This window comes from Tympanuchus pallidicinctus, unplaced genomic scaffold (assembly GCF_026119805.1).
Source record: "Tympanuchus pallidicinctus isolate F22 unplaced genomic scaffold, pur_lepc_1.0 scaffold4, whole genome shotgun sequence".
Taxonomy (NCBI): Eukaryota; Metazoa; Chordata; class Aves; order Galliformes; family Phasianidae; genus Tympanuchus; species Tympanuchus pallidicinctus.
This window is the reverse complement of record NW_026294758.1, coordinates 13,014,485-13,040,740: the sequence shown is the minus strand read 5'-3', so window position 1 is coordinate 13,040,740 and position 26,256 is coordinate 13,014,485. Positions and strand designations below refer to the sequence as shown.

Sequence of the window (26,256 nt, the reverse complement as noted above, 5' to 3'; positions counted from 1 at the left end):
TTTTTTTTTTTTTTTTTTTTTGTATTTTTTTTGTATTTTTTTTTCTTTTTTAATAAGGAATGTTGTCAGTCCTACTTTATTATGCGTAATAGAAGGAGGTGAAAAAAAAATCAATATAATCACTGCACCTAACCTACTTAAACTACAATCACAATGTTATCCAAATGCCTTACAACATTGTTTAAATCCAACAAGTAGACAAGAAAACAATAAATCTATGCAGGGTTTTTTATACATATGGTGAGAAAGTTTGCAGAATGTTAAAATATATTTTCTGTTCTGTATGCTTCTGATACAAGGAAGTGATGTGCAGAATACTGTATACTTATGAGCAGAGCCGTGACTCATACAAACAATAATCAACTTCAGAACATAAACTGCATATCTTAAAATGTTACTCCAAATCTCCTACCATTGCTCGTATAAAATAAAATCCAGCACCTACTAAAGTTCAGCCAGCTGATTCTCTTTGACTCCAGTGGGCATTTGACCAAGCCCATAATGACTGTGAAGTACCTGACAATTTAATTGTATTCATATGAAAAAAATCACATTGCATAGATTTAAACAGGAAGACATGCAATAACAAGACAAGTCACAGTATAGCAAAACCTTGTTTCTTTGGTGAAACAGAAGCAGATATAAAAGTTACAAAGATTTTAGACTTTCATTCACAAAAAACCAGACATTCACATTGTACACTATACAAGATAATATAAATAGAGAAAAGTATTATGTGCATTGTTTGGGGGCAGGGATGGGGAATGAACCAGCCATCGCAGCGATGCATTGCCAGGCTGAAGTACAAAGGCCAGGTACCCAGGATGGAGCAGTCACTGCCATTTTCTTAGGAGATATTGTCTGGGACTGTAACCACTGTTCCCAATAAGCTGTGGCAAGGCTGCCTCATGGGTAGCTCTGCCTAGGACAAACTCGCTGTGTTTTCAATTCTTTTCCTTTCCCTTTCAACTTTTCGTATCACCTTTACACGTAACACAAAGGCATAAAACTCTCATCTCTCTCTGTATTTGCAGTGACATTTTAGAAAGTGTATCCCAGGGAACTCACTGTTCTTCATTTTCCCTTTTTCTTTCCTTTTTTCCTGTGCCCAAAGCTGCGCGGGGAACTTCTCAGAAATAATCACAGTCCTTTATGTGGAGAGGTCCTTTCAAACATTACCTTCTACACTTACTGTACACATCCAGGCCAGTTGTCACACTGACCAAGGTAAGAAATTAACAGAAAACTCCTACGCACACACTGCACCAACTACCACCTATAATTCCTTTGTGCACACACTTTTGTCTAGAAAGCCAAGATCCTGATTCTTCTGCAAGTCGCACAGATCTCACCCATCTAACCACAAACAAATGAGCCTGTTTAGCAGGAATTTTTGTTCTCTAGGGAAATAGCATAAGATGGTTCCAAAAGTGGAGCTCAGGGGCTAATACTGCTCTGGAGAGCTCTTTTAATCTTCTTTGCATGGGTAAAATAACATCCAATAAATTAAATCAGTATGGCTTACTTCATTTATTTATGTACGCTTCACAGCTGCAGCATTCATACACAAACATTCATTACTTTATAAAAAGATTAAAAAATGGTTATATATACAAAATTATTTACTTTTTTGATTTTGTTTGTTTTTTACAAAAATTGATCCCCCAAACACTAGGTCTATCTCCATTTTAGAATGCAGAGACCTGTAATATAGACCTTGTAATTAATGTTGTGAAAGTCATTTTTTTCTTCTTTTTTCTTTTTTCTTTCTTTCAAAAAAGGTGGCCCTGGTTGATAAAGTTAATGTATTAGCACTTGGATTTTTACAGGCCCTCCTTGTCATATATAAGTCCTCCATGCAGTCCTTTCTCACGAATGATGAGGCTGGAATGGAGAGCAGAAAAAAAGTTCCACATTGCAGTCCCTAGTTCATGCTATATCCCCGCTTATGTGCTCTAAATTTTGCTTCACATGGACACAAACTGTACCTTGAATGATAACTGTCACAGTTTGCATTTTAAAAAAATTCATGTAACTTTTGTGTTTATCTTCACCTGTTAATAGCAAATTTCAGTCAGTAAAGTTATTTCCACCATTTCCAGCCTAAGTAAACATAAAAACAATGTCATAAATGACTGAAGACCTCTAAGGCCATTCTAACCATAAATATGCCCGAACTTAGTGTGACTTTTCATTTTATATACAGGATTTTAAAAACAAAAAACAATTAAACATTAAAATCATCTTATTTACATTTTCATTGGTGCTAAAATTGAGCTGTTTAAATATTGCAAAAGGCTGGTGAGTATCATAAAATGGTCCACACTGATGGCATATAGAAAACTAATGATCATTATAGGCTGGAAATGGTTTCTTTTTATCCCCATAAGCACTTCTCCTCTATATACTTTTTAAAATTTTCTGATAAACACAATATTTTTGCAAAATGCATTGTGAATACCGGAGTCCGTAGTTTCAAAACAATTTCATAATACTCCTAAAAGTGATAGAAAAGGCACAGAAAGTTACAACTTTGGCTGAAATGGTGGAAATCCCCATTCACCATTTAGCACTCAGCGCCTTGAGTCCTGCCACGTCCTGATCCAGCGATGGTAGTGTTTCGATGAATTTAATGATGTTCCCTTTCCTGACGAAGAATGTTTATAGTAGTATTTCTTAGAATAAGTCCTTTGGTATGTGGACGCTGCAATGAGAAGGAGGAAAAATAAAAGGAAATCAAAATAATTCAAGCATGAATCATTCGTCTTTCCGTCCCTTTCTATTTATTCTTGGTTAATTAGAGGGCTAACAAATGATTAACTAGTATGACCATGTTACAGACAGGAGAATCATCTCTTACACAAAGTCAGAACACACCGATAGAAGTTGTGTTGTAAGTAACCTATTACTTTAAGTAACCTATTACTTTAATCTATTACTTTTAGGGACTTTGCAAGAGACCTGCTGTTTGATTTAAAAGAATCTTAACGGCTTCTGTAAAAGCAGAAAAGCCACATTCATGGTAGCTCTTGGATCCAGATGACTTTTCTACAGAGGGAGTTGCACTGCTGTCATCATCTGTGATGCAAGACTTTGTTTATATCTCCTGCACTTCTCTTAAAAGATGTGCTTGTTACTTATCATTACTTATAATTATAGATGATAATTTTTACGTTAATGAGCCTATTGATCCCAGTCCAACACCAACTCATTTTCAAAGAACTTACGATTCATGCATGTAATTTTAGGCATATCCCATCTTCCATTCCCTTGGCAGCGTATGGTTGGAATATGACGCTGGATGAAACCATCTTTGCAGTGATATCTAATAAGGGAGTTAATCTCATAACGAGGTTTCATCTTCCCAAAGGTCTTTGCATTTTCTACAACAGGAGGTTGACCACAGGCAACTGAAAGGAAGACAAAAAAAAAAACCAAAAAAACAAAAAAACAAAACAAAACAAAACAAAACCCAAAATGTCAGTTAGTGAAAGCTCATCTGAATGTGATAACTGCCTTCTGCTCCAGTGGCTTCAGCAAGACTCCAAAGAGACACGTTCAAACAAGAACAGGGAGATTGGTCTTCTGTTCTTGTAGAGCAAATGGGAAATGGGAAATCGCAGGTTGTGTTGTTAGTATTTCCTTTTTGCTCTAAGTTACTGATATAAATTTGAACCAAAAAAGTTTTCATACTCACTGGAGAACTGTAAAACCTAAAAAGCATTGAAGTTACAACAAGCATTTAAGAAAATTATCTTATTCTCAAAACGTATCATGTCCTCCTCAACAGCACCTTGTTTAAAGACACATTAAACTCATGCGTTCATCAGTGCACAGAGAACATAGTAACAAGCTGCAAACAGTAACTGGGCAGTGATGAAGTACACACAAAATTTTTGTTCTTCTTTACTTCCCCAGTCCAAAGAGGCAGAGAACAACTAAGATGTTAATGTACAGCTCCTGGCATTTCTCAGATTTATTCTATCAGCTTTAACAGTGTGTAAGCCCAGAATACATTTCAGATTCCTAAGCAGTTGGACTATATCTCAGAAGTCTTTTCCAACCTTAACAATTCTATGATTCTGTGATTAAGCTACACGGTTTTGGAAAATGTGGAAGGGAAGGGCAGCATCACTTGACAGATGATGCTCAGTGCTGAAGAGAAAATTGGAGTCTAGAGCAATTTCCAGATCACTTTAGGGCTAACCAAAAGTTAATGCATGTTACTGAGGGCATTGTTCAAATGCCGCTTCAACACTGACGAGCATGGAGCACCCACCACCTCTCTAGGAAGACTGCTCCAGTGTCTGGCCATCCTCACAGCATGGAAATATTTCTTAATATCCAGCCTGACCCTGCCCTGTTGCAGCTTTGTTCTGTTCCTATGCATACTATCTCTGCTGCCCACATCATTCACAGTGATGTCATCAAAGGAAAGAAGAATTGGTAGTATTTTCAAGGCATGCAAGTAAAACAGTCCTGCCAGGCCTGTGAATGTCTCTTGAAATCTGTAAATAAGAAATTTGCCTGGTTTTAACCACGAGTTTCAACTGGGTATCATTCTGTGTCTGAGTCAAAAGAAGATTAGGAAATGTGATTTGCGGATAAAGGTGATTTTGAGGGGCTAACTCACTTCTGAAATCCTTGTACTGATTACCAGAAATCGACAATATTTTGTCCCGTTAACATTACAAAACCGGAATAAAGAATTATATGCCATAGTTTCTGTAATGTTTCTACCTGTTCCTTTCTTGCAGGTGTAGGTCAGGTGGTAATTGCATGGAACATCATTCCATTGTCCATTCTCATGCCATATTATAACAACACAGTCTTCTCCAGCAGAAAAGAAACTATCTGGCTGGTTTGGTCGCCAGTTCTCATATTGCTGCAGGAAAGATTAACAAATTCATTATTTCCAGAGTTGAGATACATTTACATTCCATTTTACAGAAGAGCACACAATATTACCATTAATGAGCAGCAATTTCAATTGCTTGGTTCAAGCAGTTAAGCGCAAACTAAACAAAGCTAGATTTACAGTATCTTCCCACTCTACTAACAGATGCAATAAATAGACTACTATCCCTGCTAGTCCATGACTACTAAATGGCAAGACACAGGTTGGCTTCTCAGATTCAAATTATCTATCCTCTGACTTCATTTAACGAAGCCATGCAATGGGACAGCTTGCAGAATTAGGTGTAAAATAAATAAAGGTGTCAGGGTGTGTGCCCATATCACTGCAGATCGATATCTCCATTAAAAACTAGAATATAGTACAGAGCAGCCTTTCAGATTAAGAAATGATTATCTTAATTCATCCACCTGAAAAAAAACTAACATCACAGATATCTTGATCATTTGAGGGCTACTCCGAAAGTATTGCTTCCTAATTTTTTCTGTTGGCTCAGGACGTCAGAGGCAGACGTTGGTTGGTGCTATGGCAGTAGAAGTTAAACCTTCCCACCAATATTCTGTTACATGTTATTGCCGTGTGACTGATAGCAGTAGAGGGGCAGTATGACAGAATGGCATCTGACATGGAAATGCAGATGAAATGAATTTGGAACTGAATTCCTCCACGTGATAAAAATGGCACCTGGTGACATTCATTGATGCTTGCTGAACTTCGATGGAGAGCAGCCAGTGGACACGAGCACAGTGAGGCAGTGGGTAGTATGTTTCTGCAGTGGCATCCACAATGTGAAAGACAACCAACATTCTGGATGGCTATGCAGACTGTTACAAGCACACATGAAGGTTCTTGTTCATCACTGGCAAAAATGAAATGCATAGCTATTGGTCGTAACTACATTGAAAAAAAGTGTTTTGTAGCTGAGAATTTGAATTTGCTCTCCCAAATAGTGTTACTATGGTTTTTGTATCTGTTGACGTTTCCATGGAAGTAAATAGGAGGCATTACTTTGAGAGCAACTTACATGTATCTGTGGCAATGAAAACTGAAACTTGTACACTGTTATTGGAAGTACAAATCTGGTTGTTAGTACGTAATAGAAATTTTAAAAAGCTTATTTGTTTATTTATTTATTTATTTATTTACAAACTAAATTTTCTAGCCCAGTACCTGGAACACAAATCTGGCACATCAACATAGGCAGGCTCTGCATTTGTGGTTCTAAGATGGCAATATACAGATTTGGAGTGACATAGCTACACAGCTCTCAGCTTCCAGCTCAGGATCTGCCTATGTCCCTACCAAGAGCTGTGTGATCATGACTGCTGGCATGCTGTGTGCAGTTTGATACTAATGCATCTTGATGGGCTAGATGACTTTTTTGTTTGTTTGTTTGTTTGTTTGTTTGTTTCCCTAACTAGCAGGAAAAGCAGAAGCAAAAGAATTGTCACATAGATTGAAAATCTGTGCAACAGTCTTTGATAGGTTACGTGTGATTTGCTGTCCTTGCAGTTAGCAGAGGCAAGATAATCTTTACTCCACTTCTTGTTTCACCTTGATCCCCAGTTAAGCACAATAATTTGAGACTTTCATAATGTTATGCAAAGGAAAGCTTGAGTAAATACGGGAAACTATTCTTAGCAATTTTCTTTGGGATTTCTGTGTCACCCCATGAAGAATTTAATGAAAGATAAAAATAGATATCTAAAAGAACAGGAATTCACATAAATGCCAGACTTTAACTGGGCAGACAGTCCCTTGTATGGTCAAAATGGCAGCGTTTCTATAATGCTTATGTTTTCCTGAGTGCTTACATCTTTCTGACTAGAGCTGAGCCATATAAATGTCATAAAAGTTTAGCTTTCTATTTTCTTAGCTTTATCACTGCCTGTGTGAACACATTTTAGAAATACAGTTAACAAATGCCATGTGGGTAGCATTTACCTTACAATGAATCGGGCTATGAAAAAAAAAAAAAATTGACCTTTTCCTGCTTTATGTCATCTCATTCATCACAGATTTTAATTCTCCAAGCAATTTAACAATTATAGTCTAAATAAATTTGTTCTGCACTGAATTTATTACCTCTTCCAATTCATAAAACATTCTTCAAGTGGAACAAGCTTAACTTCATTGTTCTTAGTCTCATCTGTGTCTAATAGTCCTAAACTACAATTCATGCTAACTTCTTTACTCAAGACCAGAATTGAGTACTTCACACCAGCTCCCAGCTAAGCCACACTCCATACACTGCTACTTGCCTTGCCTTAAGAAGCTGAACATTTGTGTTTGCTTTGTTGGCAGGGCTGCTGTGTAATGGCAAAGGATTATATCTAGACTTTGTGGTTTATTCAAGAATGTCTGATATCCTCTAGCATGACATGCTGTTACCTCACATCTGATATCATCATTGCACACATTTATGTTGGCGGAATACCACTGATTTGGCTTGGTTTTAATGCCAGAATTGCTAAGCAGAGGAAGTTCCAGACTGCTGAACTGTTTCTTAGGTCTCCACCCAGATCTTCTGTAGTTTCTCAGTTCCTTACTTAGCCACTGATTACATGATAATGGTACAAAAAGATTCTCACAGTCCTAGTGGAACAAACTGTTAGAGAAATAAACCAATGCGCTTTTTGGTTTTGGTTTTTTTTTTTCCCTCATAGATGATATTTTTGCATGGCCACCAGCTTGAAACTGTTTTCTGCTTTCATAACTACAAACCAGAGGTGATTGCACTAGATGCAGTAAAACTACAACAGCAGAAATTTAGTGGGAAAGAACCAAAAAGAACCAAATCCCTTATACCAGACACTTATACCAATGTATGCTACTGTTGATTTTCAACAATACTCCTTACAATCTCATACAAAGTGTGCTAAGTGTAAACACTCCCTTCATCACACAAGACAAAAAAAAAAAAAAAAAAAAAAAAGTATTTTAAACACTCCATTCATAAATTTTCATTCAGAAAGCAATGCTCAAAATATTCTAAATAAGATGTCACTTAAGATCCTCAGTGCAATTACAGAATTTTAGAAAAGTAACATTTTACTGACAAGAAAAAAGCTCAATATTTTAATTTCATTCCTTGGCAACATGTATCATGTAAGACTGTTTGCCTTTTAAGACCATGTCCAAAATAGATCAGCCATGGTCAGAGAGGAGCCAAAACCCACCGGCAACATCCCATGCAGCCTGCTGCTATGTCCGCATCACATCCACACCAGCAAAACCACAAGAGGAAGCACAGCGTTTCAGTGGATGAAGTGCAGGGCATCCTTCTGCCAACAGGCAAGCTTCAATCATGGCCATTAGCAACATTTTTAGCTGTATCACACATGAAGTACGAGTTATATTTCTTGTGTTTTGCTATCTTATTTTCATTTGTCTCTTTGAGAGCTACACCTCTGTTGTGTCTTACCATTAGCTCTCACTGAAAATATGAGCTCCTGCTATACTTTTTTTTTTTTTTTTCAGAAATCCTTCTTGTGTTGTATTTTGATGAAACTGAAGTCCACATGATGAAAAGTACCAAAAATTTCCCTCAGGAATAGGACAGAATGCCTATGGGTTAGAGCCACAGTTGAGACAGGCTTCCCTGGCTGAGTGATCTCCAGTCAGTGACACAGTGGCAATGTGTGTTGTCTTGTTCCTTATTGTAAAAGCTCTATGTGTTTGAGGAAGATTTCCTTAAGCAGGATTGAATTAAATTGCAGCCTTAATGATGATGCAGATAATGATGCAGATGACAGGATAAAGTAGGAAAAGAAAACCAAGATCACACAAAGAATTGTGAAAATACTGATTTTAGTGGCCATCATTTTTGTTATTCAGATGGCTGGCAGTAAGCATCACTTCCCTGATATGTACAAGATCCTATCTTGTGAGAGATTTGTTAATTTTTATTTTTATTTTTTTAAGATAGCCAGCCTTATTTGAGGAACTAATTTCCTTCTTAATGAGTTATCCATTCATCTCTTTCAGATGTTTGCCTTGCCAAGATGAATCTCCAACCCAGTATCTGACCAAGCTCTTAGACTTTTCAGCCCTCCCTTTATCTCCAAAGGATGCACCGATTGGTTTAGATCAATGACTGGGTTCTGCATTCCAGAACAGTTAACAAAACCATGTTTAATGAAGCACAGCTACTGATGCAAACAAAACGTTACTGCTTAACCCCTTTGTAGTGCAAAGGCTAGTAATCTCTTGTATGTAACCAGAGCTAGGAAACAGCTTATTTGAAATGCAACTACTATTTAGATTTATAGGCTTAATGACTTTACTTTGGATTAAGAATGCATGTTTTCAGCATCTTTAAATGAGTTTAAAGCATAAACTTGTCTTGGCTACTTTTGGCACTTATAATGTCCACCATGATTTTTATTTTGTTTCATTTTGGCTGCTTTCTTACCATATAGCTTGTTAATGCAAGGTTAATGTAGCTAAAAAGTAAAACAAATGAACAAAACTAAACAAACAAAAAAGCAGTGATGCAGGGAGTCAGCTGACTGAATGTTCTCTATGTCATTTTAAGTGAAGCACGACATCATCATTAAGCCAGTGTAAGCCACCATTACAAAGCTTATTGGCTGCTGTCTCTATTTTTTTTCCCACTATTTTGCTACAGAATAGGAATATATTTTTTTCACAACAGACAAATTCTTAGGAGTCTTCTTCAGAAAAGCCTTGTGAACATGTCCCTCACTCTGAAGGTTCTGTTATAACTAGACTACAAGTCCTGGTCATTTCCCTGCCTTATAGGTTGGGTGAATGAAAACAGATCAGTACCAGGGCACAGAAAGTACATGGATCACCTCAGAAATCTTTGGCTTGAGGCTCATGCTGTTAACCAGCACTGATACTGTTACATGAGATATTCATGTGGGGGTGAAAAGCATTGCATTTCCTTTCAACAGGAAAAAAAAAAGTCAGATTACTGTGAGGATTTGGCAATGAATAAAATACTTACATTAACTTCACCTAGTCTTTAAATACATTTATACATTGAGAAAAATGTACTTTACAGCATAGGTTCTGTTTCACTTCATTTCACCCCAGTACTGAAAAAGATTTCCTGTTTAATTTTATGAATGGGAGTAGTTTGACAGAACTCACCGAAAGTATTTGTAAGACTAAAAAATCCATTCAGTGGGTGCTTAAGCACAGGTCTTGTTTTAAAGCCATGGATGGTGTCCTAAACTCCATAGGGTAGATCCCATGCATACTTCAAGCACTTGCTAAAATAACACACTGAAAGAAGGGATTGGGCTATGAAAGTTGGCAAGTCTCTGCTGCGAGAAATTTGAGTCAATTTGAAAACAACAGCTATGTCTAAACATGCCTATGAGCACATAAGATAAATCACATAATTACCCAATATTATGAATATTTAGATCATAGCCGAATGACCTGCCACAAACCCTTAATCTGGGCGTTTTTCATGCGACTTGGGAAACAAACAGAATTTGGATCAGGCAGGTATGCAGTCCTCCCCACTGCAGTCAGTCACTCCATGAGCAAGTCAAACTCTCAGAAGGAGTGTTGCTAAGGACCTTTGCAAAAGACTTCCCTCCATAGGCTTTTTTGTTGTTATTTTTTGTAACAGATGTAATGGTTCTGTGATTTTTGGTTTTCAGCATTCCACATCATAACATCATGTAGTGCACTGGGAGTTAAACTGTTAATGCTCCAGTTCCGGGACCTGTCCGGAAGAGAAGAGCTACATACCCCAGGGGGCTTTGTGGTCACAGAGGAGATATAACCCCTGGTAAGGCCACCTGATGTGCTCTTCTTCATCAGCTCTTCTTCATCTCCCTGCTGTTCAACCAGATTGTGCATCTCACCTCAGTGTTGTGGTGAGGCCTATCCATCTTTGGACATTCTCTCTCTCGTTATATTTGATTTATTAGCTCCAATTCTAATTATATTGTTTTATAGTGTGTTATCCTGCATTCTGATACTATATTTAGTAAATTTGTTTCTCCTGAGATCATTGCTGCTGTTTTTAATTATTTTGGGGTCCCCTGTTTCCCTTTTCCAAAGGCACTGGTTTTATGAACCTGCCCGTACACCACTGACAACAGAGCAGTCAGATATACTGCAAATGCTTTTAGCTCCTACAAAACAACTTGTAAATACAGACTCCGAAAAAATTTTGTGTGGCTCTGTAAACATCAATTAGAACTGATCACATATTGAATAAGCATTAAGATTTTTGCAAAAATATACAATTGGGATAAGAAATCTAGGAACTAGGATTGAAATATGTAAAAATGATTTGCTAGCTGATGTTGCTGAAACACAAAAGCAGTACTAAACCTGTATTTTGGGGGGAGCACAAATTGCATGTATGGCAGAAAATTCCCACTAGATGGCAATGTCTACTCACGACTGCCTCCAGCTGCTTGCAGTAGTTTCAAAATCATCATTATTCAGAAAAGATCTTTCTTTCATGAACTCTGTTAAAACTAACTGAAATAAGTGGACAGCATCTCATTGATTTTGACCTGCTCTGGACCAAGTCCGCTTAGGGTGTTAACTTTCACTGCAGTTCACAATGGTTCAATTTTATGAGTATACTGTGTTGGTCTTCCAGGATACTCCTTAGTACAGAGAATGAAAAATGAGTGGCACAGAGAGCTGGTGAAATTCTTTTGCTAGTGGTCAGGTGTTTTACTGGAAGAAAAGTGTTTTACGGTGTTAAATATTGGTTGACAGAATATATGTTCTTTGGGAGTCACACCAACATAATTATATGTTATCAATGTGATGCAAATTGTACAGGGTGTGACTTTCTCCTTTTGTGCACAACTTCCAGGAGAGCCACTCAAAAAAGAAAATCTTCCACTTTGTCATTTATTTCAACAGTTATAGCAAGTCTGAAGTTGTCCAAGACCTTTAGCCCAGCTGAAACAAGGCTCTGATGGAACTGGCCCCATGGGCAAAAGTAAGACAAAAAAATACTTTGTCCAAGAGGCCCTCCTTAGTGCCTATGACATTCTGAACTAGAAACATACCTGTCATTAATAACATTATATAGTTCTCCTCCATTTAAACACAGGTCAAATGAGCATCTTAAAAAGAGGCTGTAATGACTGACTGCAGCATAAAATCAAAACATTTGGTAAATTTAAAATCTCCTTCAGCAGGGATCCTGTGGGATATTGGCACAATGAGCTTTTTGTTTGCAGCTGATTACAGTAGTTTTTAGTTTGTTTGCTTTATTTAACCCTCGGAGGCAGGCTGCCTCCCTACAGTACCCTGAGCCTTTTGAAGGGCTTTGCATTTAATAATGTTACTCTTTCTATGAGGACGCAGTTATGGATTTGCTCAGGTCAGAGCCTTCTGATTCACTGACCAATAAAGAGAGGACAAGAGAGGGCTTTGTTTTTTGCCAGAATTAAACTTCTGTTTGGTTTGTGTTTTTTTTTTTTTTTTTTTTTTGCTTTGTTTTTATGTGACTACCTAGCACTGACAACTGCAGGGCTAGCATTGTGAATGCAGGGTGTAACGTTGTAGTGCCAAAGGGACGAAAAATGAAATGGAGTCTCTGGACAGTATTAAAAGCAGCAATATGCCCCATTACTCTCCCAGTGACAGACAATCTGGCCACAGACACTAGACAGCTCTTTATTACTGTGCTAATCTTATGTAATGGGAGTGATCTCACTGCCCTACAAAGCATTAATTATCAACAGCATTTTCCAAAGGGTATGAATAACACCCCTTGTGAGATGGAGGCCCAAGGCACAACCCCAAGTAGCTATATATGTGCTTAATCCATAACATGAATAGCTCCAAAGGACTCCTTTACCACTGTGCCAGCTCACAAGGGTCCTTAACAGTGAAATGCCAGCAGCCAAAACACAATGGAGAAGCTGCCAAGAACAACACCAGATTTTTTCTGTGTGGATGGGTGTGCTTTACAGCTGTAAAAGTTACTATTCACAGAGTTAAGTGAATTAATTAAATTCAATTTCCCTTAGATATTTTCAAATGTCACATTGTGTTCATTCTTTCCTAGATCAAGCCAATTGTTAAATGTCTCCACTGATAGGTTAAGTCTTGTTACTTTGTGAAATTCAAGTCATAAAAGGACTCAAGTAGTTATGGACAAACTCTTATTTTCCTACAGTCCTATGACTGTTATAGCCTTACCTCCTTCTGTATCACATGACTTTCCAAAAGTTATTTGTTTTTCTTGCTTCAAGATTACAATGTATGTGGCATAAAATGTATCCATGATTGAACATAAAAGAGTTATTCACTATCACAGAAATGTCAGAAGAAAAATTTACAGAGAGGTGCAATAAATAATTTTAATCCTGTAAATAAACTTAATAAAACTTAATAAAATATTTTATGTAAATAAACTCTTATACATGTATTTTGATTCCCTTGTAAACTACGAATTGGAGTAAAACTAAGGCCTTTCAACATCAAATACCAAGAGCACATAACCACACTGCGAAAGAATGAAAGCAGAGCAAACAAAACATGCTCTGTAACATTCTATTATTTCCTTCTGCTCTTCCATCTGTCAGTGCAATCATATCTGAAATGTCCTGAACAAAAATTTGCTTGATTTTGAAGAAGAAATGAATAATAAAGCCCTAGGAATAGGGGGGTACTGGTAAGATTAGATGTTTGGAAGCTGGGATCTAGGCAGGCAGGTCTTAGTAGGCCCAGTTTTCCTTCTTAGTGGCCCAGGTTATCTGGTGTGCTACCAATGTTCCAGATCTACAGCCATGGCCACTAACTTTCTGCAATCATTGTGGTGAAAGCTGAACTTGCACCACAAGTTCAACTTTGGTTTCCTGAAAGAACATGAACATTTTGTGTTGCACTCACACAGTGGCAATCAGCACCTTGGGAACACTGAAACAGAAGAAATAGTGCTGAAGTGCTTTTCATGTAGCAGTTAGCTTCAGAACACAAATCCAACTTTCTTAGCCATTGGAAATGTTGGAAAATTCTTTCTATGAGAAATGGATACTGAAGATGATAAAAGATTGCTTACTGCCGTACTGATACAGTGCAACAATTAGAACAAACTAACAACTACAACAACTACAGGTGGCCAGCAATAGCTTTCACAGTTCACTGAAATCAGTTCATTTTGGTTTACATATTGGGCAGGATACCCTAGGCTTAGCCCTGGAGCTCCTTTGATGATGTGCACTTACGTCATCTAAGAAGCTCCCAATTATGTCTTATAGAACAGTTATAAAAAAAAATAGACAATTACAAATGAAATATGTCCTGGCTAATAAAATCCCATATAATGTAGTATTAGTTACCTAGAAAGTAATCTGTTTATGGAAAAGTAAAGTCTAGACTACCAACTGAACTATAGGGTGTAAAACGTATTACCTAGCTACTTTACTCATGTTATTTGGCAGTTTTCAAGCCCAGTTTGTGTTTCAGATGTATTGGGAACAGCATGTTAACAGGTGTTTTTACAAGGAAATAGTAAGATTTTATTTAGACAAGTAAATCCAGTGCATAACACTGTGCTATTTTGCCTAAAAGAAAGGAAACTGCTGAGCAGTTTAACATTAAAAGCTACTTTACAACAAAGACCTAAAATCTGCCAAAATTCACTAAAAGCACATAGATAAATATGTACCAAATGATTCGGTGAGGTACATCAAAGTCTTCCCACATTCTGTTTGCAGGAACAGAGCCACACAATACGATGAATTATGACTATGTATGTTTCTATTTTGTTGAGAAAATTTTCCTTCTCCTAACAGTTCTCCTTAAAGAAAACATCTTGATGTTTTCAGTGTGTAATGTCAGTACAGTCAAACAAATATATTCAGCAGCACAGACATAGAAAAATGTCCTGTGGACTGAAAAAGAGTTCTAATGTTTCTGATGCTATAAACACTACTACTTGCTTTCTCATTGAATTTGATTGGACATGCTTCATTACTGAAAACATCTTCTTTGTGTCCTGAGTAACTCTGAGAATCAGACAGTGCTTTTACAGGATTACTCTTCATTTTTTCCAAAATATGCTTACTGGTATTATTTTTGCAAGTTAGATACAAATTCCACTTGACAGATGAAAAATAAGCATAGGAATAGGTGGGCTTAATGCACTGCTACTCTTTTTGATGGTTGACTGTCAACACTTTCTGTAGGGAATTACAAGAACGCTAAGATACTCAAAGTGTCTAACAATAGTTAGTTGATTATTAGGCACCTAAATAATTGCCCCTGTTTTCAATATGACCATGAACCTGTTCTGCTACCCTAGCTTCAGTTATGGTTTCCCGGTAAGAAGCTTAATTATATATGTTCACTCTTTAAAAGCCTTGGTCATATTCTCCTTAAGGAATTAAAAACAAATCTCCCATCTGACTGAAGTGGCATGAACGGATCTCATAGAAAACTTAAAGGCCCTTTCTTAGTTGACCAGCAAAACTGTTATCCATTGATTCATTAGGGAGGGGAAATTTCCACAACCACATCAGAGAATCTAAGCCTTTTCATATTACTAGACTAATGATAAAGAAAAACTCATCACTCTCTCTCTAGTCCTATAGCTGCAGCATTTCAGTACTCATCTCATATGATTGTATAAGAAGGCTATGCTGAAAAAAAAAAATAGTATTTTGGGAGCTGATGGAGTTAAATAGCACACGATTTAAAGCCAATGTTTGATATGACTGTGAAGTCCACAAAAAGTAGCTGAGGTGTGTATTCAAGAGCACACTATAGATAGAAATGATGCACAGTGCATTTGGATGTATGTTTGCTGGTTTTCAATAAGGAATTCATATATCTGCTTTTGTCTGATGGTCATAAATAATAGTGGCTGGCATTTAGTTTCAGTTTAAAAATTCTGGAAAAACACACAGCATGGTTTTGAGCTGAAAACATTAAAAAAGTGACTGATTTCCTTCAACTGAATTCATTGGTTGAAATATCCTGTAGGTGCAAATGTTAAAAAAGCATTTGACCCTTTTTCCAGAAATTGTTAATGAGCTGTATGCAAACACCTGGTAAAACTTCCTTTCAACATGCTGAATATTTGAGTTGTGGGTTCCTTATGTCCACAGAAGAAGTGTAACAAAATAATCCAAGCCTTATTTCATACTGTCCAATAGTAAAGTCTGTCATTCAGTGATTCTCAGTTCCAGTTGTAATGACTCCTTTAATTTGGCTCAGAAAGAAAAATTAAATGAAAGACAAATCATAAATTTTTGTATAAACACTTTTCACAGCTATTTAATCTGGGCAGTACTAGGTCAGTTGCAGCAGTGGGCCAATAAGTTAATCCATAATGTGTCTTGCTGTTGGTAGCGTTATTCATTTGCTCCTGTTTTTTTAATCTACTAAATATCACAACTTTTTTTTTAACCCAAAAGCTTAGAAACCACTTCAGTATGATTTTCAAATTAAGCTAAGCTATTATCATAGTATATAAACACGTATCAAAATAAAAATGAATGTGAGCTACTTTTATATGAACTATCTAGAAGTTTGTGTTGTGATTTTGATAGTAGAGAAACTCTTTATGTCAGGGGAATACCCAGCAGATTTGGCAAATTTTCTACTAAGTTAGAAGTCTTGAATAGAATCCCTGAATAGAATTGGATAGAAAATATTCTCTTGGAGAGGAACTGGGCTACCAAAATAAAAACAGCCAAATTACAGATGCACTCTGATATATGTAAGTTTTAATATATGCAACAACCTCTACTCAGAAATTCGTAACAGAATATGAGTTTTTAAGAATTAATGCTTATTTTTAAGATTGTAAATTAATACTATCATGACTGCTTTTCAGCTGCAAATACATAAATGATGTAGATTTTTGAACTATAGTATTGAAATTCATTGGAATTTTAGGTCAACATCAGGGGATTACATTTAATGAATACTGTTGATTATGTCATTATTTCTGTTAATTAATAGGGAAGTAACAAATCACTAGCAATAGAAAGTAGTGATGTCAGTTAAACCATCTTCAGTGTATGCCTGTTGCTGTTAGCAAGGTATGAGAAGCCACATTAGGAGAAACAGAATTAACTCATCTAGCATGAATAAAGTTTGAGGCTACGGTCCATCTTTTGCTTTCAAAAATACATGAGGAGAATTAAGAGAAAGTGATAAAAAGAAGCTCCTCCACTCACATCCTGAAAAATTATGTGGCTCCAAGCACAAATGGGCACATTTGTTTGACCAAAGAGTCACCAAGCAACCAAGTGCACAAGAAAACTTATCATCTTCCTTCTTTTTTCCCCATATTGGCACCTCCCACGGTAGTTTCCCAAGAAATGGCTCATTTGTAAGTCATTTAAAGAACTTTAAACCTTTGGCTATTTACATGAAATGGCAATAAGTGAAGCCTGTTCCAGGTGCCTGTCTACATAAGCTGTAGCCACACAGAATGCAGTAAAGTACACATGTAATTATGTACACATGTGAGTATGTGCACATGTGTAACCTGAAGTCCAGATGCTTTCTTCTTTAAGAAGAATTCACAACTGGAAAGGAAATGAAAAGCGAACCACTTCTGTATATTCTTGTATGTGTGTCTGTGTATATACATACATATATACATGTACAAATATACATATAAATACACATAATTCAGTGGATAGTAAACAGCATTAATACAACTATCCCTGTTCTGGTGGAAAGAGCTCCACTATTTCCTGTTTCGAGCAGGTCTCTTTGATCTAGGTTAGCTAAAGGTGAGCAGAAAGTGTTTTCCCTCTCTTTCTGCTGATTTTCCTTTTTTTTTTAAGGTAACAAGTTGTATCAACAGCAACTTAAACGTTTATGGACAGATAATCAATTAAAGACCTCCTAAACCACCTAAGGATGGTATTTCCCCAGCCTAGCTGCACAACTGCCACACAGACTAGGACAGCCTCCAAGAAAACTTGAGAGGCTTCTTCATGCATTCTCAAAGATCCAGCCAATATAAGGGTTTGTATGCCATACCTTCATCCAAAAAAAAAAAAAAGCATTCTGCTCTGTATATGTAAGGAAGAAAGGTGAATTGCTATATGTCATAATGTAAGAGCTGAAGATCACGAATTCTTCTCCATTTGAGAAGTATACTTAAGTAATGGTCTTAGACAAAAAGTCTAAGAGTTTTTCTCTTTGGAAACTCTGGGAGTCCAACATGTAAAACAATAAGAAATAAGATTTTAGAACTACACCACAAAATAGTAATTATCCCAAAACAAGATGGTGTGCTGGTTGTTTGCTTGGATGTGTATTTAGCGACTAGATGTTTTTCATGCAACTTCTCTCAGTTCTGGTGGGAACTTGATAAAACACCACAAAAAGCTGAGTGAGTGATTTCATTTTAAAGGCATCTTACCAGTGGGCTACCATCAGTCCAGCGGAAGTCACGCTCAAACATTTTGTCATTGAGGCCAATCCACTGGTAGTCATGCCCAATACCTAATGGGAAAAGAACCAGCAGGATATTTTTATTAACTTTCCCATAAATGGCAGTGATTTCATCAAAGAAAATTAAAAGAATTTGCTCAGAATGAATCAGACATCCTGTTCTTAAGATTCTTCTAATACCTATGCAAACAACTATTTACAGTTATTTTCAGCTGATTTTTATTTTCAACTTTTTTTTTTTTAATTTTAATTTGAGATATCTATAATAAAAACAGATTCTCATCTAACATTTTTAAACAATCTTGCCTCTTCTCTCCGGACTACATCCCCCAAAGAAAACAGATTTGTTTCCTATCAGTGCACATATCAGGAAACCACACTGAAAAAAGCAGTGTATTTAAGTCTACATTTTTAAAGTTTTATTTAGACTGTAGACTGTGACCAAAGTCCAGATTGTGCAGCATTTGGACACAGGAACCCTTTATGCCCACCTAATATGATGGCAATCATGTTATTTGAACAAGAAATGTAAAGCCACCAGAAAAAAGTTTCATTATTTTCAATGCCAGAACTCTGTGTCTCATTCACTTCCTCAACAAATGAAAATACTCTTCGTAACAAATCGTAGTTTAGTAGAGATAGGAACATCACATGGCAGAAGTAAACACCAGGAAAATGAAGTGCATCTTTTAAACACTCTTAGTGCATTTTAACATGGAAATGCAAACGCTGAACAAACAGGAGGATACATTGTGAATCCTGCACTTGTTTAGAGAGATGATAACATACGTACGGTTCACAAAGACTTGTTCCTCATGGGATAAAATGCTTGTCAAATGGGCCCCTTGTAGGCGGCATTCTCTCTCGGCCGTATCCCAGGTACGTCGGTGGGCAAAGTATTTGTAGCACTGTCCTTGGAACTTGTGCCAACCATAATCACAAGTCTCTGTGTCTGTGACAAATAAACAAACCACAATTCTGATAATGGGTGTGAAATATAAATGTTTTACATGGATGGATTTTTTGCAAGCACAAGGTGAAGATATCCACTATCTGTAAAGAGGTATGAACACAAGCAATGAGCACTCATCCTTGAGTACTCATTCAATTTGTTTTGTCTACCTACTTCAGTGTAAGCTTCAAGTATATTATTTGTGTAAGGAATATACCCATAACTGGTAACTGTGACCTGCTGATTGAATTATGCTGTACACCGACAATTCTACAAGGGCATTTTTACTCCATTACTCAGGGTGAACGAAATGCCTTTATGCTACATTGCAGTCAGTCTATATATCATCTGAACTTTCTGAGTCTGTATGTGAGGATTAGGATTTTTATTTGTAAGGGCAAATAGTTCTGTGAATGACTGCACTGAATTACCTTGGTTTGGAAGAAACTAATAATGGAAAATAATCATACAGGAAAGTTCTTACTGTTGTTCAGTCCACAGATGCAAAGTTGCAGTATTACCTTTCTGATTTTACTTCTCCAAATCCTTCACAAAAACCCATCTTCCTTGATAAACTATCAATTAATGAGCTTTAGGCATCAGTTTCAAAAGAAGGCTATAAAGCTGAAATACAAACTAATGTACACTGCCAGTACTCATATGAGGGACGATGCTGATAAGAATACGTAATAGTCAAAAGTTCATATCAGCCAATATTTCCTTTTATATAAAGAGAAATAAACATGATCCTCAGAACAATCTCTGGATTTGATATTAATTGCTTTGTCAAGGGTAGGCAAATGCAATCAGAATACGGAGAATATGGTAAAGAACAAGATTTCCATCCCAAGTCTGCTTCTGGACCAGCACTGTAGGAATGAATCACAGATGTATCTCAGCATTAATAAGACACGCAATAACAAATATGATGCCTGGGTTAGTCTGATCTGTGCTTGATAATGGGAAGAATCTGTCATTGAGAGAGCTTTAGAGAGGAATGGGACAAACTTCAGAGAAATCTTAGGATTATTTTGAGCAGTGGTGGGTAAAGTGGCACCAAAAAGGACACTTTTTGGTGGCACAAGGTTATGGTGTGTTCTGACTACAGCTGGTTCCAGCAAACTAAGCCACGCTACTCATCCTGAAGAACCTCAGCTGCATGATGATAATGGAAACAAAAGCTTCTGTTTAATCTCCAAACAGGAATTTGTGACTTCCCAGAAGGTCTTGTATCAATGACCAAACAAAGCCTTATCTGAAAGCAACCATCTTGCCTTTCCAGTGTTATACATGCATTGTGAGTATGAATCTGATCTCTTGTTTTCAGTTAAGTAATACAGATAATTGTTAGTAAGATTCTCTGGCCTGAAGGACTCTTTGCACTTTTTTAGGAAAAAGCCAAATACTATAGAATAGCCAATAACATATGTCTGCGTATAATTTAACTATGATATTTCTCAGGTTTGAGCTGCTACCACTGAGTCAGTTTTGGAAAAACAAATCACAACAGAAGGCTGATTCTTAATTCACAGAAGGAAGATGCTGCTTACATCCTGAAGCATGAATATGTCAATTTTTTGGAAGTTTTTTGCCTTTTTTAATCTTCTGAGACAAAAACTAAACTTTAAAATATATGAATGGATATGTGCAAACATATAACTTCAGAGGCTTTCCCTGTCAGCTCTTGGCAACGTCAGTAACAAAACAATTATTGTCTTATGAATCTCATATCAAAATCTTGTTTTAGGTCATCACATGGATATACTGAATATGAAGGCATAATACAGCTTACGCTTGTTACCTCTTTTCTATTTTCAATAAGCTAAGCTACAGAAAGCTGCTTGTGCTTTGGCTAATACCAGATATGAAAAAGAGATGTAATCTATATTATCAACTTGTTAGTTTTTGGTGTTTTCTGCTTTGCATTCTGTAGGAGGTGCAGGCTGTAATCTCTGGGATCTAGGCCATTTCAAAGTTTAGTCTGCCTTTGGCTCCTTGAACGTTTTTTTAACCACACATTGCTGACTAACAGTGCCGTGTACTCTCTGAAGGCACTTCAGCTTTTATTATTCATCTTGTTCAGGGACAATCCTGTCCCACAGGAAAGAAGCCAGATAACAACAAGGCATGTGTTGCATGTTGAGAATACTGTGGCTGGAGAGCGAGAGCGGATCAGGGCTGTGCTAGTCTGGCTCCAGCACAGGAGGAGCTTCACAGTTTGAGAGAAGGTCTGCAGAAAGGTTGAATGGGAGATAAGGAGTCTTGAAGAAAAGACTAAAAGATCAGGCTCAAAGAATGAGATATAAATGGCCTGAGCATAAATCATAAATCATACTACAGAATACAATACTGCATTTTCATTATATACTTATTCTGGGTTGTAATCACAGTTTTCTGCAACCTTGCTCCACAATATGATGGAAAGACTGATAAACTGTGTGCTAAATTTACGGTATTTTAAAAGTTGTCTGAGTAAGCCTCAGGATTTATTACAACTTACAGGCTCCAGTGATGTGTGCAAGGAGACACCCACACAGCTCCTGCTCTTTGCAACTGCAATTGTATACATGTAACAACATCTCTAAAGACTGCATTAAAAAAATGTATTAAATCTGTTCATTTAATACACAGGCAGGCATGATAAGTACATTTTCAACATTTTCAAAAACAAACAACAACACATTGTTCCTGATACAATTATAAAGAAAAAAGCTGTTTTGCTTTCAGAACCTGGAATACAGACCAGCTGGCTATAGCATCCCAAGGAGGCATGTCCAGCAACAAACACAAAGGCATCATTACAAAACACTGGGCCACGCGTGCAGCTGCATTTGGTAAACAGACTTAGCTAGGTGTGCCTGCAGGGATCCTGGCAGTGGAGAAAACCAAAGTTTGAGTCTGAAATGCAAACAACATGCCTTGAAAGCAGGTAGATAACAGAGAGAATAACAAGTAGAGGGGGCAACAAAAAGTGAAGGTAACTCAAGCCATTCAAGGAAGGAAAAGGAAGGTAGAAGTACATGCTCGTCTACCCAATTACTCTTGATGCTGCCGCTCAAATTGTAATTCTCTACCATTCTGTTGTTTCCAATGTAAACATGAAATATGTTCCCCTCATCCTAAATATGAGCAGCTAAATACTGAATCAACAGTTGCATGCATTGAAGTGCTGCACTGTACATCTTCTCTGGCATTCATTCCACAAAATGTGTGCAAGATACCTAGCTTGTCCCCTCTCCTCCTTTCTCAGCCATGGAGTGTGTGAAGCAACACTCTGGGAAGAGGAATTGGGATGCTCTGAGCTCTGACCTCATTTATGCAGATGCTGGAAGTTCTCAGAAGGTCTTTCCACAGAAGGATGCCAAGGCAATGACCACTGGCTCCCCTGGGATAAGGCTCATACCGAGGTCTACTTCAGTCTGCAGTCATCCTTTGAAAAACCTTTTCTGGATATTTCTGCATTTAGGAAATGACATGCAAATGTCAGCAAGTGGCATGCTGTGCTTTGAAAACATGCATGTGATGGAAAAAGAGAGTATTTTCTAGCAGAGGTCCTCCACTCCACTTTGATCTAGTCTGATTCAGAAGAAATGCTGGCATGCTGACCTACAAATCTAGTTTAAAAAGGAAACACCCTCAGTTGCTCTATTTCTAACATCAGACAACTTTAGCTCTCTTCAGGAAGAAGTTCCCGGGCTTGGATTGTCTGCTGAACCGCTTCCACCTGGCAAGAAAAATGTCTGTCACAGAGCCAGTTACAGCTCACTGGTTCTCAGAACCGATTCTTTCACTCTGGGTTAGATCACCCTGAAGGCTCCCCAGCTTCTACCACCTGCTGGAGCTCCTGGGTTTATCCCTACGTCACATTTCCAAAAGTTGGCACACACTTAAAACTGTGGGGCTTTATGTCAGCTGGAAATCCACTATCCTAAAAAAGTCTCATTTTGAATTTGGTTTTCAGAAGCAACGTGCATTCATTTCTTCCTCTCACTTCCATCATATTTTGAATACTCAGCACCATGTCTAAGAAAGCCCTTCAACTTCACTTTTTCTGAGGATCTCTAAAATGAATAGTATATACTGAAGAAAAAAAAGAAAAAGTAATGAAATATAATCTTAGTGTGCTCAACTCCACCTTTCCTGTGGCACTGAGGTACATACTCTGTTGTTCTGGCTGGCCTTTAAATCTAGTGAGGTCAGGACTGGTGCCCTGAAATAAAGCCTGCTTGCCAGACAACTGCATCTCAATTGCCAACACGGTTTTATTTTGTCTGGTGGAGTGGAAATTTGGCACTGAACAATTTTCCCAAGTCTCAAACCACTGCAGGACTTTAAGTGGAGGAAATTTAAATTCCAAAGCTGAGTGAGCAGGGCTCTGGTTCTGATTGACAAACTAGGAAATGTTCCCATTAACCACCTAAAATGCACTCTCAGGTTAGTCATAAAAAGCAGCTGAAAGCTACCATGGTACTCATAGCCCATCACTACTATGCGTTTGCTGAAATTAAAGGTAGAAAGAAGGAGAGGAACAAAAACACTTCTTTCTTTTGTTGCGAGAATATTGACAACTCACAATTTTTAAGAGCAAATTCAGAATTCCTTTCAAATCACAAGGTTGGGCAGACTACTGAAAAAATTCAACAGTGAAAAGTCCTGGAACCAGTCAGCTTCAAGAGGTTTAAACTCTAAGAAACATCTCTATAGGTTGAACTGGAAGAGTTTTCAAACTGCCTTCCACTCACTGAATATGAAACACAAGCCTGAAAATTGGTAGCACATTGAAGGGTTAAGACACAGCATTAATTACACAAATCCAAAGGTCCAGTTCATTCTCCTGTGAATGAAACTACTCAGCTGAAGAAAAAGATATTTTTATAAGCTTCAGAAAGTACATTTTAAGGTCCCACTTCTTTTTCCTATAGAGATGTCTTCATTAATTTTACCGACAGAACAGATTTTGCTACCCCTATTGCACTCCTATATCTACACACTAAGTAAATATCTTGCAGCATGGATATTTCTCTTAAATACAACAACATTTCTTGCAAGGCAATGTTCTAACAGTTACAGAAAATCCGATGTTTGATCTCATTTCAATTGTCCCATTCAGAAAATTTTAAAACTTACTTGTAATTGTGGTCCTGCAATATACTTCTCCTAAAACAACACCAAATGAATCAATATAGAAAAGTTTGGGATGAAGATGTCAAGGTTATGAACCTCAGAGAATTGATATATAATCTAGTATACTGAGTGGGATATTTCCTACTTTCAAGTGACAACTGTCTGAAGTGATGTGTTCTGATATGTCTTTCACACTACATGTAATTACTTTAAAACAAAAGTTCAGAAGGCAGTAAAATTTTGTTCCATTCATTATCCCAAAGTCATCTCTACAGTGGTGAAATAACCTGATTTTGTGCCTGCAAGCCAATCTGAACAGGATGTGTTTGCCTTGGATCCCAGTTTCAGTTAACATTCAGTACAGCAATAGTACAAATTTTGATCGATTAAGCATGTGGATAGTGTTTGCTCTCATCCATCTGAGAAAGATGGTGTAAATGTAATGCTAAACAAAGAGCCCTCAGCTACAAATCATGGGAGTCTAACATACTCAAATTTTGTTCAGACTAAAAAATACAAACCCATCTCACAGTTATGATTTCCTATAAATCTTAATAGTTTCTTCAATCCTTTATCTACTAGAAGAAGCTACCTTAATCTAGCTATTCCAGAAGACTATTTAAATGGAAACAGATAGGTGTATAAAGTTGGAAGTGTCTTAGGTACCTGCTGGTATGACTCATCTCTCTAAAATGTTTCTCCACTGCTTGGAAAACAACAATAACAAAAATAACAACAACAACAAAACAAGACAAAATAAAGACATTCTACTCTTCATATTGAAGGTAGATATGTAGCATAACAATGTGAGAGAAGAGGAAAAAGGATGAAAGGATAAACTTCTGAGTTTAACAAGAATGGACAGTTGGCTGAGTACGAGCCAGCAGCGTGCCCAGGTGGCCAAGAAGACCAGTAGACCAGTGGCATGCTGGCTTGTATCAGGAAAGTTGTGGTGAGCAGGACTAGGAGAGTAATCCTGTCCCTGTACTCGGCACTGGTGAGGCCTCACCTTGAGCATTATGTTCACTTTTGGGCACCTCAGTACAGAAAGGACAATGAGATGGTGGAGCAGGTCCAAAGAAGGCAATAAAGCTTGTGAAGGGCTTGGAAAATATGCCCTATGAGGAGAGACTGAAGGTACTGGGGCTGCTTAGTCTGGGGAAGAAGAGGTTGAGGGGAGACCTTACTCTCTCTTTGCACCAGTATCTGGAAGGCGCTTACAGCGAGGGAGGGGCCAATCTCTTCTCACTGGTGACAGGTGACAGAACGAGCGGAAATGGCCTCAAGATGCAACAGGATAAGTTTAGGTTGGATATGAGGAAACACTTCTTTACAGAAAGGGTTGTTAAGCGCTGGAATAGATTCCCCAGGGCAGTGGCTGAGTCACCATCCAGGGATGTGTTTAAAAACCATTTGTATGTGGTGCTCAAGGCCACGATTTAGTGGAGGGCTGTTAGAGTTAGGTATGGTTAGGTGGTGGTTGGACTCGATGATCTTAAAGGTCTTTTCCAATTTTATGATTAAGAAGAAACGTATATAAGCATGACTTCCGGCACTTCAACTCACTTAAGTTCTCATGGAAAACATGACAGAATTTTTCCTCTTTCACAGCCACATACACAAGACTTAAGTCATTCTAGATTTAAAAGCATATCTTACCTTGCTCACAGAGAGCACCGATATAGCTTGGTAGACACAGGCAAGTAAAAGTATTGAGACCATCTATACATGTGGCTCCATTGCGGCATGGGTTAGACTGGCATTCATCAATATCTACAACATACAGATAAAAATGTTTTTATAATTCACTCAGCTATCAGAAGGGAAATGTTATTCTGCCTTATTCATAATTATTACTTGGACAAGTTCACACCAAAAAAAT

The 26,256-nt window shown here is 37.4% G+C and overlaps 1 protein-coding gene across 4 annotated transcripts in view; it reads right to left on the bottom strand.

Moving 5' to 3' along the window:
• Positions 1-1,515: 1,515 nt before the first annotated feature.
• Positions 1,516-26,256, bottom strand: part of VCAN (versican) — a 105,457-nt gene continuing 80,716 nt past the window's right edge. For 3 of the 4 annotated variants that reach the window (XM_052700504.1, XM_052700506.1, XM_052700507.1), the window contains 6 exons: positions 26,034-26,147; positions 19,092-19,250; positions 18,267-18,349; positions 4,741-4,885; positions 3,228-3,410; positions 1,516-2,704 (listed from right to left, as the gene is read on the bottom strand). In XM_052700504.1, coding sequence (XP_052556464.1) covers positions 2,574-2,704; positions 3,228-3,410; positions 4,741-4,885; positions 18,267-18,349; positions 19,092-19,250; positions 26,034-26,147 — 815 coding nt within the window. In that variant the 3' untranslated portion in view covers positions 1,516-2,573. The remainder of the gene's footprint in view (positions 2,705-3,227; positions 3,411-4,740; positions 4,886-18,266; positions 18,350-19,091; positions 19,251-26,033; positions 26,148-26,256) is intronic. The other variant, XM_052700505.1, reaches the window with a different exon arrangement.